The sequence below is a fragment of the Diadema antillarum genome, unplaced genomic scaffold (assembly GCF_040938485.1).
Source record: "Diadema antillarum isolate AM-2024a unplaced genomic scaffold, OU_Dant_1.0 seq00001250_RagTag, whole genome shotgun sequence".
In the NCBI taxonomy this organism is placed as follows: Eukaryota; Metazoa; Echinodermata; class Echinoidea; order Diadematoida; family Diadematidae; genus Diadema; species Diadema antillarum.
The window spans coordinates 65,403-78,624 of NW_027272036.1; the positions used below are offsets into that span (position 1 = coordinate 65,403).

At 39.2% G+C, this 13,222-nt stretch overlaps 1 protein-coding gene across 1 annotated transcript; it reads right to left on the minus strand.

The window, feature by feature from the left end:
• Positions 1-1,226: 1,226 nt before the first annotated feature.
• On the minus strand, positions 1,227-12,769 carry LOC139745293 (U1 small nuclear ribonucleoprotein A-like). Its single transcript, XM_071655691.1, has 7 exons — positions 12,735-12,769; positions 10,757-10,876; positions 9,581-9,753; positions 8,079-8,181; positions 3,376-3,537; positions 2,036-2,126; positions 1,227-1,396 (listed from the first exon to the last, which is right to left on the minus strand). The coding sequence occupies exons 2-7, from the start codon at positions 10,815-10,817 to the stop codon at positions 1,237-1,239; spliced, it is 750 nt and encodes a 249-aa protein (XP_071511792.1). The 5' UTR covers positions 10,818-10,876; positions 12,735-12,769; the 3' UTR covers positions 1,227-1,236.
• Between the last annotated feature and the right edge of the window lie 453 nt (positions 12,770-13,222).

Below are 13,222 nucleotides of genomic sequence, written 5' to 3' on the forward strand. Positions count from 1 at the left end.
TTTTCTGTTGAACTTACATTCAAATGTAAATGTAACATTTCATCTAAGATTAAATACATCAGAATGATAAAACTGAATGTAGAACATATCTTTTTCTTTGTCAGGAATGACCGGGAAACCCTTCCAGTTCAACATTAAACAAAGACATTTTGTTACAAAGCATCACCTTTGGAATATTTTGTTTTGTATCTAAGAAATATCTAGGGGTGTTGCAGCAAAAAAAATAAACAAATAAAAAAAAATCACTTGAAATTTTCTATCTTTGTTTTTGATTTCTACAAACTCATGAGTTCTTCTGTTGCCCTCAGAAAGAAAATAAAAAATTTCCTCAAATAGGCTGCAAAAATAAAGTCAAATTGCAATATTCTTTTTCCACCACTTACATGTACATTGTGAAACGTGGATACGTACTTCAAGTATATCATACAAACAGTACTAAATGTCTTCGAACAAAAAGACATGAAGGGAAAAAAAGAAGAATAACTTGACCTTGTTTTGTAAATGCCTGGATTTGTCCTTTGAGAAATATCTGGTTATAATCCAAGACGGTCATATTTCTGAGATTACAGCGGAACTTGTTGAGTATCTTTGTTGGAGCCAGGGATCCAGCTCCAGTTTTGTGCTGTCAAGAGAGCTGGGAGTGGAAACTTTCCTTCTCGCAAAAGCTTCATTGTGGTGTTGTAAAGCTCATTTAGTTCAACTATTCTGATGAAATAGCGGAGCATAACCAACTGTACGCAGGACATCCAGGCTCCTTGCGACCATGATGGGTGAAACTCACTCACGAATGTCATGACACGGGACTTTTCATTTAAAATGACTGATTTGGTCCAGCAAGAGTGAAGATGATGTGGCACTGCCCCTGTGGAGTACAGCAGTACTTGATTAACCCCATTAAGGATGAGTCCCAAGTATACTCCAGCAGGTGTCTATGCGAAATGCCTGTTGGAGCAAAATCAGTCCGTCCTCAATGGGTTAACACTGACATTCCTGTAAAATTGGCTGATTTGATGATTGCATCACTATGCAAGATCACCATTTGAAATAGAATATAGATTCTGCACTCGATTCCATGTAAAATTGATGTCTCTTACACCATGTAGTGCCGCTGCACAAAACTTAACACCAACAATCCATATAGCTATGGATGAATTCCAAGTTCTGGCAGAGCTGAAGTAGCTTGCATGTACAAGTGTGAAGTGTCCTCTGTGCAATGCTGAATCAGGGAGGGGGAGATTATTTCTTGGCAAACGCAATCTTCAGCGTGTTGGACGGTGTGATCTTGAAGCCCTGCAGTGCGTCTTTCGCCGTACCGGACTGCTGCTCGTTGCCGAACTCGACGAAGGCGATGTCGTGTCTACCAGGAACAAGTCGGACCTCCTTGTAGCCGTTGAACCTGCGAAGTAACAACAAAGAAAAATAATGTGTCTACTCTAGCCAAGCATTTGATTGCGGCCACTGTTACATATTCACAAAGCAATATAAAACTAAAACACACTTCATAAAAGGCCTCAAAATTCATCTTGCTTCATTTGCTCGAGCAGTATGTATCTCCAAATCTCATGTACAGAATTAAATCTCATGATAATAACCCAAACACAAATTTTTCAGAAATGAAAAACCCATCCCAAGTTACTCAATGCATTCCATCCGTGTACAGAGAATAAAGGTTACACATCTTTTGGGGGGTCTGAATAAATTTACTGGAAATCCAAAGTACTGCCCCTCCCTCCCTCCTAACAGAAGGAAGCTTCTAATTTGATCATTCTGAGGAAAGATCTGGGCCCCGTTTCATAAAAAGTTGATACGATAACAACTCTTGCTGGAATGTCAGTTGTCATGGTAACGACAAGAATGCAGCTTCCTGATTGGCTGTTGCTACGGGAAATTGTCATTCCAGCAAGAGTTGATATCCCAACATCTTTTATGAAACGGAGCCCTGAATTACCTAACTCTACAGTATACCAGCTTATAAAAGAAATTGTATTTTCAGATTGTCAAAAGAGACACAAACTTTATACAGAAGGACACTTACTGTTTGAAGAGAACCTCCAGCATGAGCTCATTGGTTTCCTCCGGTAGGTTGGTTAAGAACAGGATGTTATTAGGCTCATCCGGCACGACGACTTCAGAATTGAAAAGAAAAATCAGAAGAATGTAACTGAGACACTTGATTAAAGAACGCCCACACATGGGTAAATTATAACTGAACTCCTCATTGTTTTTCCCTACAGGTGCTTTGAGATAAGAGTAGTGACTGTGACTGTTGAAAGACAGTGAAGAATGAGACTAACAGCTACCCAGTTGGTAGAAAAATGGGGGGGGGGGGGGGGATGACAGGTCATTGGGCCAAAGGGTAGGGGAGGGGGAGGAGGGTTAGGAGTATGTGCAGCAGAAATCATCATCTTGACATTGCTAAATCATCCATGTTCGAAATATGGTTGCCAAAATCCCCTCCCTCATCAAAACCAGGGAGGTACAATCAGGGAAACACATACAGACATGTAGACATATACTGTGTGTACTATAATTATTATACTGTGTGTACTGTAGACACATATTGTGTGTACTGTATACTGTGTGTACGGTGTACAAAATATATTGAGTGACTCTAATTTATTTGTTTGCTTCTTTGTTCGTTTTAGTTGCGAAACAGGACTTCCTGAATATTGTGCTTCTGATTATAAACCCGTTGAGACTTGCTAAATTAGTTTCATGAATTTAGCGAGTCAGGTGCTAACACGCAAAAATATTGGATGAACGTGCACGGTTACCTTCTCCGTTCTGCGCGTGCTGTACTTCACAATCGGGAATTTAACCACTCGCGAAATTGTCGTGAAGTCAGACTCACTAAATACACTTTGCTACACTCGCGAAGCAGTGATGCATTGGAGAGCTTTATTGAAGTTTTCTCAAGAATTTTCAATGGTACCCCCTATCGTATTTGGTATCTACATAAAGTGGATGCAGTGAACTCGCTAACGGCGAACTTTCACTGTGTGATGGCAGCATACAGAGCTTTTATTCACAATCAAAGACAGGTGAGTATTTCGGCGAGTTAATTTGCCGTTGGGCTGGGACGCAGCACAGAGCCCGGCGAGTGAACTCACCGTTGGTTGTGAAAGGTTTACTGGCTCTTTCATCAGCCTTCAGGAATCCCTATAAAACTTCACCCAGCTGTAGATTAGCAAGCCTACACAAGTACATAGCAATGTGCCTCAGTCCAACAGGAAGGCCACAGCTACACAACAATTGATGTCCTTTTACAATTGGCAAACAAAGCACACGCAATACGAGTTCATCGGGTGGAATTTTGGGCATGAGGGGGGTAAGGTTAACATCAGAGGGGGGAACATGAAGCCTCTGACAACTCACCAGGTGGGGCTGGAGGGGGCTGTACTGGAGGCATCATACCCATGTCCATGAGCGATGGAGGTTGGTTGACGGGCGGGGCTCCAGGCATTGGGATCTGTGACGGGGGCGGGATGGCCACCGCTGGCTCCTGGTTCCTCCCCTGCTTGTTCTTCTTACCACGCTCTGATGAAAGGGAAACAAGCAAACAGGGAAAGACAACTTTGATACATGAAGACATTACAGATAGTCCAAGAGCATTAGGTCAAAAAAGGCTTAAACCTGGACATTTTTGGTAACAAGCTGATTTTTTCAGGATAGGTCCAGAAAAATGTCTAGAATAACATACTAAAAGTCCTCATTAATCCTCTTTGAGCATTTTCCGCAATCCAAGATGGCGTCCAAAATGGCCGCCATATCCAGAAATTCTTATAACTTTTCAACCAGAGAACCAAAGTACAAAATTTAAATGTCTAAATATATGTTTTTAAGCATGAAGAACTCAATAAAACACATATCAAGAGATTTTGATGTGCGCAAGTACGGTAATCCAAGATGGCGTCCAAAATGGCCGCCATATTTTGAAATTCTTATAACTTTCCAGCCAGGTACCGCACATACCAAATTTAGATGTCTAAATATATGTTTTGAAGGATGAAGAACTCAGTAAAATACATATTAAGAGATGTTGACGGACACAAGTACCGTAATCCAAGATGGCGTCCAAAATGGCCGCCATTTCCTTAAATACATATAACTTTTCAACTAGGCAACCCAATACAAAATTTGAGCGTGTATGTTTCGAAACATAAAGAACTCAATGAAATACATATTAAGAGGATGTTGACGCACGCATGTCCCGATTAAACCGCTCGACCTCTTCCTAAAATGCAAAATGGCGTGCAAAATGGCCGGCAGTCACAATTTTATCTCACATTTATGTAAATGTCAGTATAGTTTATAAGAAACATTTTTATTTAAACATAGTTCTTATGAGTAAAGTATACAAATAAAACATTTGGATGTTAAACTCAAAGAGTGTGTCCTTGTTACGAGAGAAACATTTCACCATCATATTTGTTGCTAAACAGAGAGCCTACTAGATCTTTTTACCACATGGTCTATTTTCGTCACCTCAAGCACATGGAATGAAAACTAAGTGCTAGCCCTTTTTAACTACCAACGCATTTGGTGTCTACCATGAGGTGAGTTCCATTTGAAACTGTCAGTTATCACTCAAGAAGTAAAAACAATTCTTGCTGATGTCTGTGCTACATAAATGTTGAAAATGAGTGTCTGCATGTGCGACAAAATAATGTGTAATTCATCACACGACAGTGAATTTCTTCGCTGCACGTATATTGCTCCACCTATTAAAACAAAGTGTCTAAATTATCTTATTCATTTCGTGTAGATTAGGTAAAATTATATTATAGATAGAAATCAGAGAATGTGGCACTGGAATACTCCTCTCCTACACGAGGGATCTTCTTTTTTTTTACTCGAAAGTGAAACATATAGCGCAAACGTTTGGTTAGATATTGAATTGCTTCCATCAAAGAGTAGGAAATATATAAAGTATAGTATTCAGGGAAATGGGAAATATATGGGAGGGTGTGAAAGGGGGATTCCCTCCCCCTCCCCCAACATCAGGGAGATTTTGCATTTTCAGACTTGATATTCAGACATTTGATGCAACCTATTGGTGAAATATTAAATTTTTGTTTCCATTAAAAAAAAGGAACAAAAAGTTATGTAATCATGGAAGTGCGCGGTCATAGGGTTGCCCGCTCCGACACGAGGGCAAAATTTCGTATTTTCAGACCTTAAATTTACAGATCTGTTGCACCTATTTGGTGAAATATCTGATATTTGTTTTATATCTAACGCTAGAAGAAAATTATATTCAGGAAAGTGTCGGGGAGGGGGAAGTATGTGGGGAGAAAACTCCTTCCCATACGATTGAGAATTTGGCATTTTCCAATTTGAAATTCAGAGATTTAGCACACTCTTTTGGTGAAATATCTGAGATTTGTTGTTGTCCTAAAATTAAGAAAATATATACTGTGTATTAGTGGAAATATGCAGGGGAGGTGCAGGAGAGGTGTATGGGGGTGATGCACCCTCCCACAAAATGGATTTTCATTTTTTTTGGTCAGGTTACGGGTTTTATGGTGCCCAATGTTGGTGACATACTAGATTTTTGTTTCTATTAAAAAGTGTAAGAAGAATAAAGAATAAAGACTAGCATATCCAAGGCAATGAGCTAGTAGAGGATGGGGGGGGGGGGGGGGGGGGGATCCCTTTCGACTGGAGGGAGTTTTGCATTTCTTTGATCATTAACCGGCCTATTGCACCTTTGGTGTTATATTGATTGTCCATCCTCAAAGAGTAGATAATTCATAGTCTCAGTATCCCCATCCCCTCCAACTCCAGGGAGCTTTTACACTTGAATTGAAATGAAAATAATTATAATCATTTACACACATTTCATGGAATATTTGGGAATTGTTAATCAAAGGGGTATTTAATTTATATTGGGGATGTGAGCGGTGGAAGGGTTTTGTAGGAAGGACAAATTACCCTTACTTTTGCATTTTGTAAGTGAAAGATCTAGTGCACACATTTTGATGACATATTCGAAAATTTGTTAATCTCAAAAGTGTACAAAGTCTATGGAAAGGGGCCGAGCGAGGGACGTTTTGCATTTTTATGATTGCAATTCAATGACAAAGTGCATATACTTCATGATGAATATTTGGGAAATAATGATTGTATAGGCCATTCCTTTCCACAAGGGGAGGGGGAATGCATCCAAGCGAACCTATACCCGTGTTGTGCACATTTGAGGGAAAGATTCCACTGGACCTTCTGAGTTTTTGAATCTCGAACATTATGTTGAATATCTTTGTCTCTTGGTAAACAAACGGCGGCCATTATGGGCAACATTTGGTTTTCGCGAAGAACTCACGAGGTTTTATTTGTACTTACGTGCTTCATGATCACTGTATAAGTATTTTGTTAGGTTCCTTATGTCTCAAAATATATATTTATACATTTAAGTGCGCATCGATCGCGGTTACCTAGTTACAGACTTATGAGAAAAACAGGAAATGGCAGCCATTTTGGACGCCATTTTGGATTTCTGAAAGTGCTTAAGTGCTTTATTTGTGTTTCAAAATCTCCGAATAAGTATTATATTTGGTTCCCTGTGACTAAAAAGGTATATTTCGACATTCAAAGTATGTACAGTTGAAATCTACTTGCAAAATTATGATTTAAAAAAAAATCTGAAAATGGCGGCCATTTTGGACGCCATCTTGGATTACGGTACTTGCGTGCTTCAACAACTCTTAATATGTATTTTATTGAGTTCTTCATCCTTTAAAACATATATCTAGACATTCAAATTTTGTATTTGGGTTACCTGGCTGAAAAGTTATAAGAATTTCAGAAAATGGCGGCCATTTTGGACGCCATCTTGGATTACGGTACTTGCGTGCATCAATATCTCTTAATATGTGTTTTATTGAGTTCTTCATGCTTCAAAACATATATTTAGACATTTAAATTTTGTATTTTGGTTCTCTGGTTGAAAAGTTATAAGAATTTCTGGATATGGCGGCCATTTTGGACGCCATCTTGGATTGCGGAAAACGCTCAAAGAGGATTTATGAGGACTTTTAGTACGTTATTCTAGACATTTTTCTGGACCTATCCTGAAAAAATCAGCTTGTTACCAAAAATGTCCAGGTTAAAACTAATGCTCTTGGACTAAGAATGAAACCCGAGATTGGATATTTAATTTCCACACACTATAAAATACACAATATCTCGTTATGGAAGCAAGCCGATAATGGGGTGACAAAAGCATGTACCTACATTCTGGTGATACCACTTGTTTGGATTAATCGGCAGATAACCAGTCAAGTAAAGTTTTGTTCTAATCCTAGCTGTTTTAACCCAAAAATGAAGCCACCACGGCATGTCAAAGGAACAATGACCCCAATTTTGTCATAATGCTTTGGCTGTCACATGCTGTTTGCTCTCCTCAATATTTGACACATTTTAGATACAAGATTCTGTTACCTCAACAATGAATTAGATCCCAAGTCACACACAATTCTATTCCTGGGGCATACATCCGTAGCCAACATCAATGCAAAATAGTAACACTTGAAAAACAAGATACTATTGCAACTATAAGTCGCAACTGTATTGTACTTCATTCATTGACTATCACTAAAGTTCTATTTTGAAGCAAAGGTTCAGTGGTGGTCTAAACAGTCCAAGCCCATATGAATACCAAACTGTATACAACACAGATGTCATTTTCATGCACTTAAATTCTCTACTTGTAAAAAAGTTTTTATAGTAGACAATGCAAATTATGTTCTAATATCGAATGCTATGTCAGCCTAGGTCAGATATCGAACATGCTCTGGTATATAAGAAGCAGAAAGCCTTATGACGCACACAAAGTTTAATGTGCTGCATAGTCAAAATGCACTGCAAAAGTTGATATTATCGCCTCAATATGCCACATGGTTCATCATGGCTAGGGTAAGCACAGTTACAGGTACTTCATGGCGCCTGTTACACGCTTCAAAACCAGTGTCGAGACAGTCATAGCTGCAATGTGAACATGCACACAAACAAGCAAAAAGGTCACTTGCGAAAGATGAACAAATCTGGCTTTAGTTTTAATATAACATCACTGTCCATACCTGGTAGATCGGGCTTCCTTTTTTCTACTCTCTTCTCCCGCGGTACATATGTTCCCTGCATCTTGGCAATGGCGTCAGACTTTGTCTTGGCAAACTGGATTCTCTGTGGATGAGAGTCAAAGGGTTAAACACACAAAGTCAGTCCTGGTTGACACTGTACTTTGACTGAAAACGTGACGATCCATCAGACCCTGCAGATCACTTCACAAGGCAAACAACTTGCTTGCTTGGAGTTTGCTGCTGTACCAGTTTCGGGCTTCCTGGCCCGAATTCATGAAGGTGGTACAAATGAAACCATGGTTTAAACCATGGACAAAAGCCATGGAGCCCAAGTGTCGCACAGAATATTTAGTTTCAAAATCAGTCATTTCGTCAATGAAATGATTATTTTGTAACGAAATGACAACATTTTGCGACTGAATGAACACTTCGTCCACTAAATGATAATTTCGTTAACGAAACGGTCATTTTGTCGACGAAATGACCAATTTCGTAACAAAATATTCCATGCGACACTTGACGTTCCATGGTTTTTGTCCATGGTTTCATTTGTACTACCTTCGTGAATTCGGCCACTGTGTCCCAATGACATGGTTAACAAAGCAGGCAAAAGACTTGACAGTTATGGCTCAAACTCAATATACTGATTACTCAATTGCAACCATCTTCATCAAGGCCTCCACTTCAATCACACATCTATTGAAAGTGATGGTATAGTTTTTGTGGAGCTGAGGATTGAGATTTTAACTTATTGCATGATACCAAGGCACTACTTGTGTATGATACAGTACAGATTATACCATTCTAAGAGGAGTTAGAGGTTATTTGATGAAAATTAGTTTTGGAATGGCAGAGAGATCCAAAAACAATGTAAAACAAAGCGATTGTAATAAAAGGTGGGTCCAACCTTTTATTAGGTTTACTCTATTTGGGATATTTCAGCCATTTCAAAACCAAGTTTCATCAAATGTTGAATTCCTCTTGGAATTACACCCTCTTTCACATTTCATAAGAGGTTTCTCAAACTCACTAAAAAAGCTAGAAACCTGAAGTTACGTCTTAACCGAAACTATTCACTCGGACTTTCAAGGACTTTCAATTTTTTTTTTTTTTTTTTTAAACACATACAATAAACTTTGCTGGCAATTGATAATCACACTAGCACCATATTTTGTTATATACCTATTTTCTTCTTTTTTTTGTGAGCAAAATTGAAGAAATGGAAAAGACTTTTCATCACAACATTCCTCTAAGAACTTTTCATTTTCTTTTTAAAACATAATAACAAAAAAAAAAATGGTGGCAATTGATAAGCACACTAAGACCTAACTGCGACCAGCCCAAACACACAGCACTGTACAATGGAGGGCCCCAAGTTTATAACAAAGATTACTAGATGCTGTTTTTAATAAACTCAACTCAAACTCAAGCTAATTTTTTTTACAGGCAAAATGGAAGAAAAGGAAACCACAAATGCTCAAGTTGAACCATTTCTGCTGTACCATTGGCTTGTCGTAGAAGGGGAATCCTTGCATTGAACGCAGGGCGTTGGTGGCGCTGGTGATGTCGCGGAAGATGACAAACGCCTGGCCCCGCATCTTCAGCGTCTTCAGTGCCACAATGTCCATGATCTGTCCGAACTGGGAGAATATGGCGTAGAGGGACTTCTTGAGTTCTGCAAAGAACAAAATGGGAAAGGATCCAGCTGAACCTTGTCATAACAAGGATGGATATCATACATGTGTAGGCAGATACTGAGTACCAGATATGACAAAATAATTTTGCAGGTCACATTCCTTTTATAATTTCATGTTCTTTTTTTATCCCTGCTTTAGTGGGAACATTTTATTGGTCCCTAGCAGCTCTATACTACATGTATGTACAAGGTTTCCCTGTATCTGCATTTCGAACTGTCTTTAATGGTCCTGTTTACCTTTGGGAGCAGTGATTTAAAAAATGTTCAAGATATCACATTTGATGCATGTGTAGGTCTGTTGTATCACAAAACATCCTACAATGTATCATCAATACAATTTTGGCATTTAAGCCTAAAATATTAGGAGATATCAATATTTTTCTCAATAAACCATAACTGTAGGCGGTTTCCTCTGAAAACATTTTCATTATAACTATTGTTCATATTTTTGGTATAAATTTAAGAGTACTTAACATCAATTATACGGATTCAAATATCTACAGTGGTTGTTTCTATCCCTAACTCACATTTTAGAACTGTTTAAAGCATTAATGCTGGGTTTTTGTTTCATCTGCAAATTATGGTAAATCATGCCTTTCATATTCATTGTCGTGATCATTAATAATATACATACTAATTAAAACAAATGCATAAACAAATAAAAATCACAAGCCATCATAGAGAAATGCCACATTACCTGAACATTGTGGAATCTGAATACTTGTCCCCTTTCCACAAATCTTTGATGAGACCAGCAATGCAAACACAAACTTTTTGGTACCCGAGAACATTCTAATCATGTAGACAGACAAGTTATCACAAACTGCAACAAAAAACAAGAACAAAAAAAAAAAAAACCCGGAAAGTACATGTATGTACACATGTATGTGACTTTCACTGAATTGAATTGAATTGAATCTTGAATATGTCACTTTATTTTGGTATACATGTATGAATCACATACAGTAATATTTTTGCTCACCATCCTTCTTTATCTTCTCATTGAGATTGTTGATATAGATTGTGTGATTAGGAGCTGCCATTGCTTCTTTCCGAACTCCAGAAGACTTCACTCAGAAAGCTGCTGGAACACTAACACAAACTGAAAGAAAGAAGGGAACAAAAATCATAGTGAAGCAATGTGTAAAGTGAATTAAAACAATCACTATAATTGTATTTGCTACGATATACAATCTAATACATCTAATCTGGTGCATTGCATTATTAAATTCAATGAAATCTTTTTCAGATATGCCACGTTCATCTTTTTTTTTTTTTCGGGGGGGGGGGGGGGGGTCCAGTTTGCAGCAGCACACACAAAGATATCCCCTGATTTCTTCAAACATTAGCATTTTATAGTTTTTCAAGATTGCATGCATTTCATCAATTCCCAACCATTCTGCCACATAAAAAATAATGCTATAATGTGTAAATCCCATAGGGGTGCTGGAAACCTGAGCCATCCATGACATTTCAGTCCATATTGTAATCCTCAAAATACAAGCACTCAGTAGATAAAAGAAATACACAGTCACAGGAGAAATCCTTTACCATGCCAGGCATCTCTTGATATTTAAGATTTTGTATCAAGTCTAAACAAACATGGGATGATGGTGGTTGCCAAGAAACAGAACAAAATCTTAATGTTTTGTTAAAAAAGTCGAACAACAAATACAATGTACATTGTATATAAACAGCCAGTGGCGGATCCAGAGGGGGGCGCAACCAGCACACGCCCCCCCCCCCTTTATTTTTCGTTAAAAACAAAAGAAATAAAAGAAAAAAATGAAATAAAACCCGGAAGTGGCACCAGAAATATTAGTCACGCCCCCACTTTACAGAATTCCTGGATCAGCCCCTGTACAGCCCACACCACATTCTGCAACGTGAAGCGCTTGCAGGTCGCCTACCCATGCCATCCCAGTTTGAAAAGCCCAGCGTCCGGTCTGAAGGTTTCTCCCCAGGGGCCGTTTCATAAAACTTGTCATCAGTGACAAGTTGTCATAGATGTGACAAGCTACTGAAATCCTTTAATCTGATTGGCTGAGAGCAAATTTGTCATTAAAAAATGTGGCAGTTGTCACTGATGACAAGTTTTATGAAACTGGGCCCCAGCAGGAGTCATCATCATCTAGAATTTAGAAATCTAACATTATAAGTAAAATTTACAGTATAATAAGTACTCGTTCATCCCTTACCACAGCAGCGACCCCATACGGACAAATAGTGTCCTTTTGAGCGGTGAGTTGTTTACGTGTTGCAGTGCATTTGAGTGCATGGGTTGCTTCGGGGCGCTGTTACTAATACTGTGTTACAGCGCCCCGCGACGGGGTTACAGTAGTTCATCCCAAGAACTATCACAGACTGGAACGAACTCCCATCGACAGTCACCGACACCGGTATCACAAACACAAACTCCTTCACCGTGTTCACAGCAGCAATCCTTCACTAGATCTACACAATTTGTACATGGTAATGTCATTTCAAGAGCAAAGCAACTACGTGTAGATTCTAAACTTCTCTCTCCGCGCAACAAATACCAGCTCACCCCCTGTCCGGTTGGCTAAATGTATGAATGTAATTTCCCCAAGTAAGTGGTTTAAAGGTTGTATTTTACTATCACCCGGCAAATACTACCTCCCGGGAAAGAAAGAAAGGAGGAAAGAAAGAAAGACAGAAAGAAAGAAAGAAAGAAAAAAAGAAATCAACATCTACTCTTTGCTCCAACTAGCTTTCACAAATTTGAACAGGTGGGACTACGTGCTAAAAAAAGCCGCAGCCGGCATGAACGACCTATCACATCGTGTACATATGCCATGATGACTAACATGACTCCCTCGTTTTCGTACAGAGCAAATAAAATTGTCAAGCTAAACATTTTCTTCATGCATATTTGCTATTCAATGTAGTGGATGCTTTTTCTAAATAGTAGATTTATAGAGATTCTCTCAGTCACTCACCACCAATATCACAGCGTCGACGACCAACGATGCCAACATCCTTAAAAGATGTGCACGTTTCACGAAATACTGTACAAAGAAGCCTCGCGCGCACGCGCAAGTCACGAGCATTAGTATCCCGCAGGCTTTGTTGATACAGTGTATGTGTGGTTCGGGCGGCGGGGGGGGGGGGGGGGGAGGGGGAAGGGGAAGGGGGAAGGGGAAGGGGGAGGGGGAAGGGGAAGGGGGAGGGGGAAGGGGAAGGGGGGAAGGGGAGGGAGAAGGGGGAGGGGAGGGGGGCAGGGGTTCTTATTTCTATCATTGGACAGTTCCTGAGTTGCAACATTACGTGAAAATTGCACGGAGGGGTGCAAACTGTATTTTCAAACGCGTTTTAATCATTCAGCCAAAGATATTCATTGGATTTGCGCCTCAGTGCACAGGACAGAGAATAAGACAGCACAGTATGTTAAAAAGCTCTTCATTAAAAGATCAATGAATGTATGTAG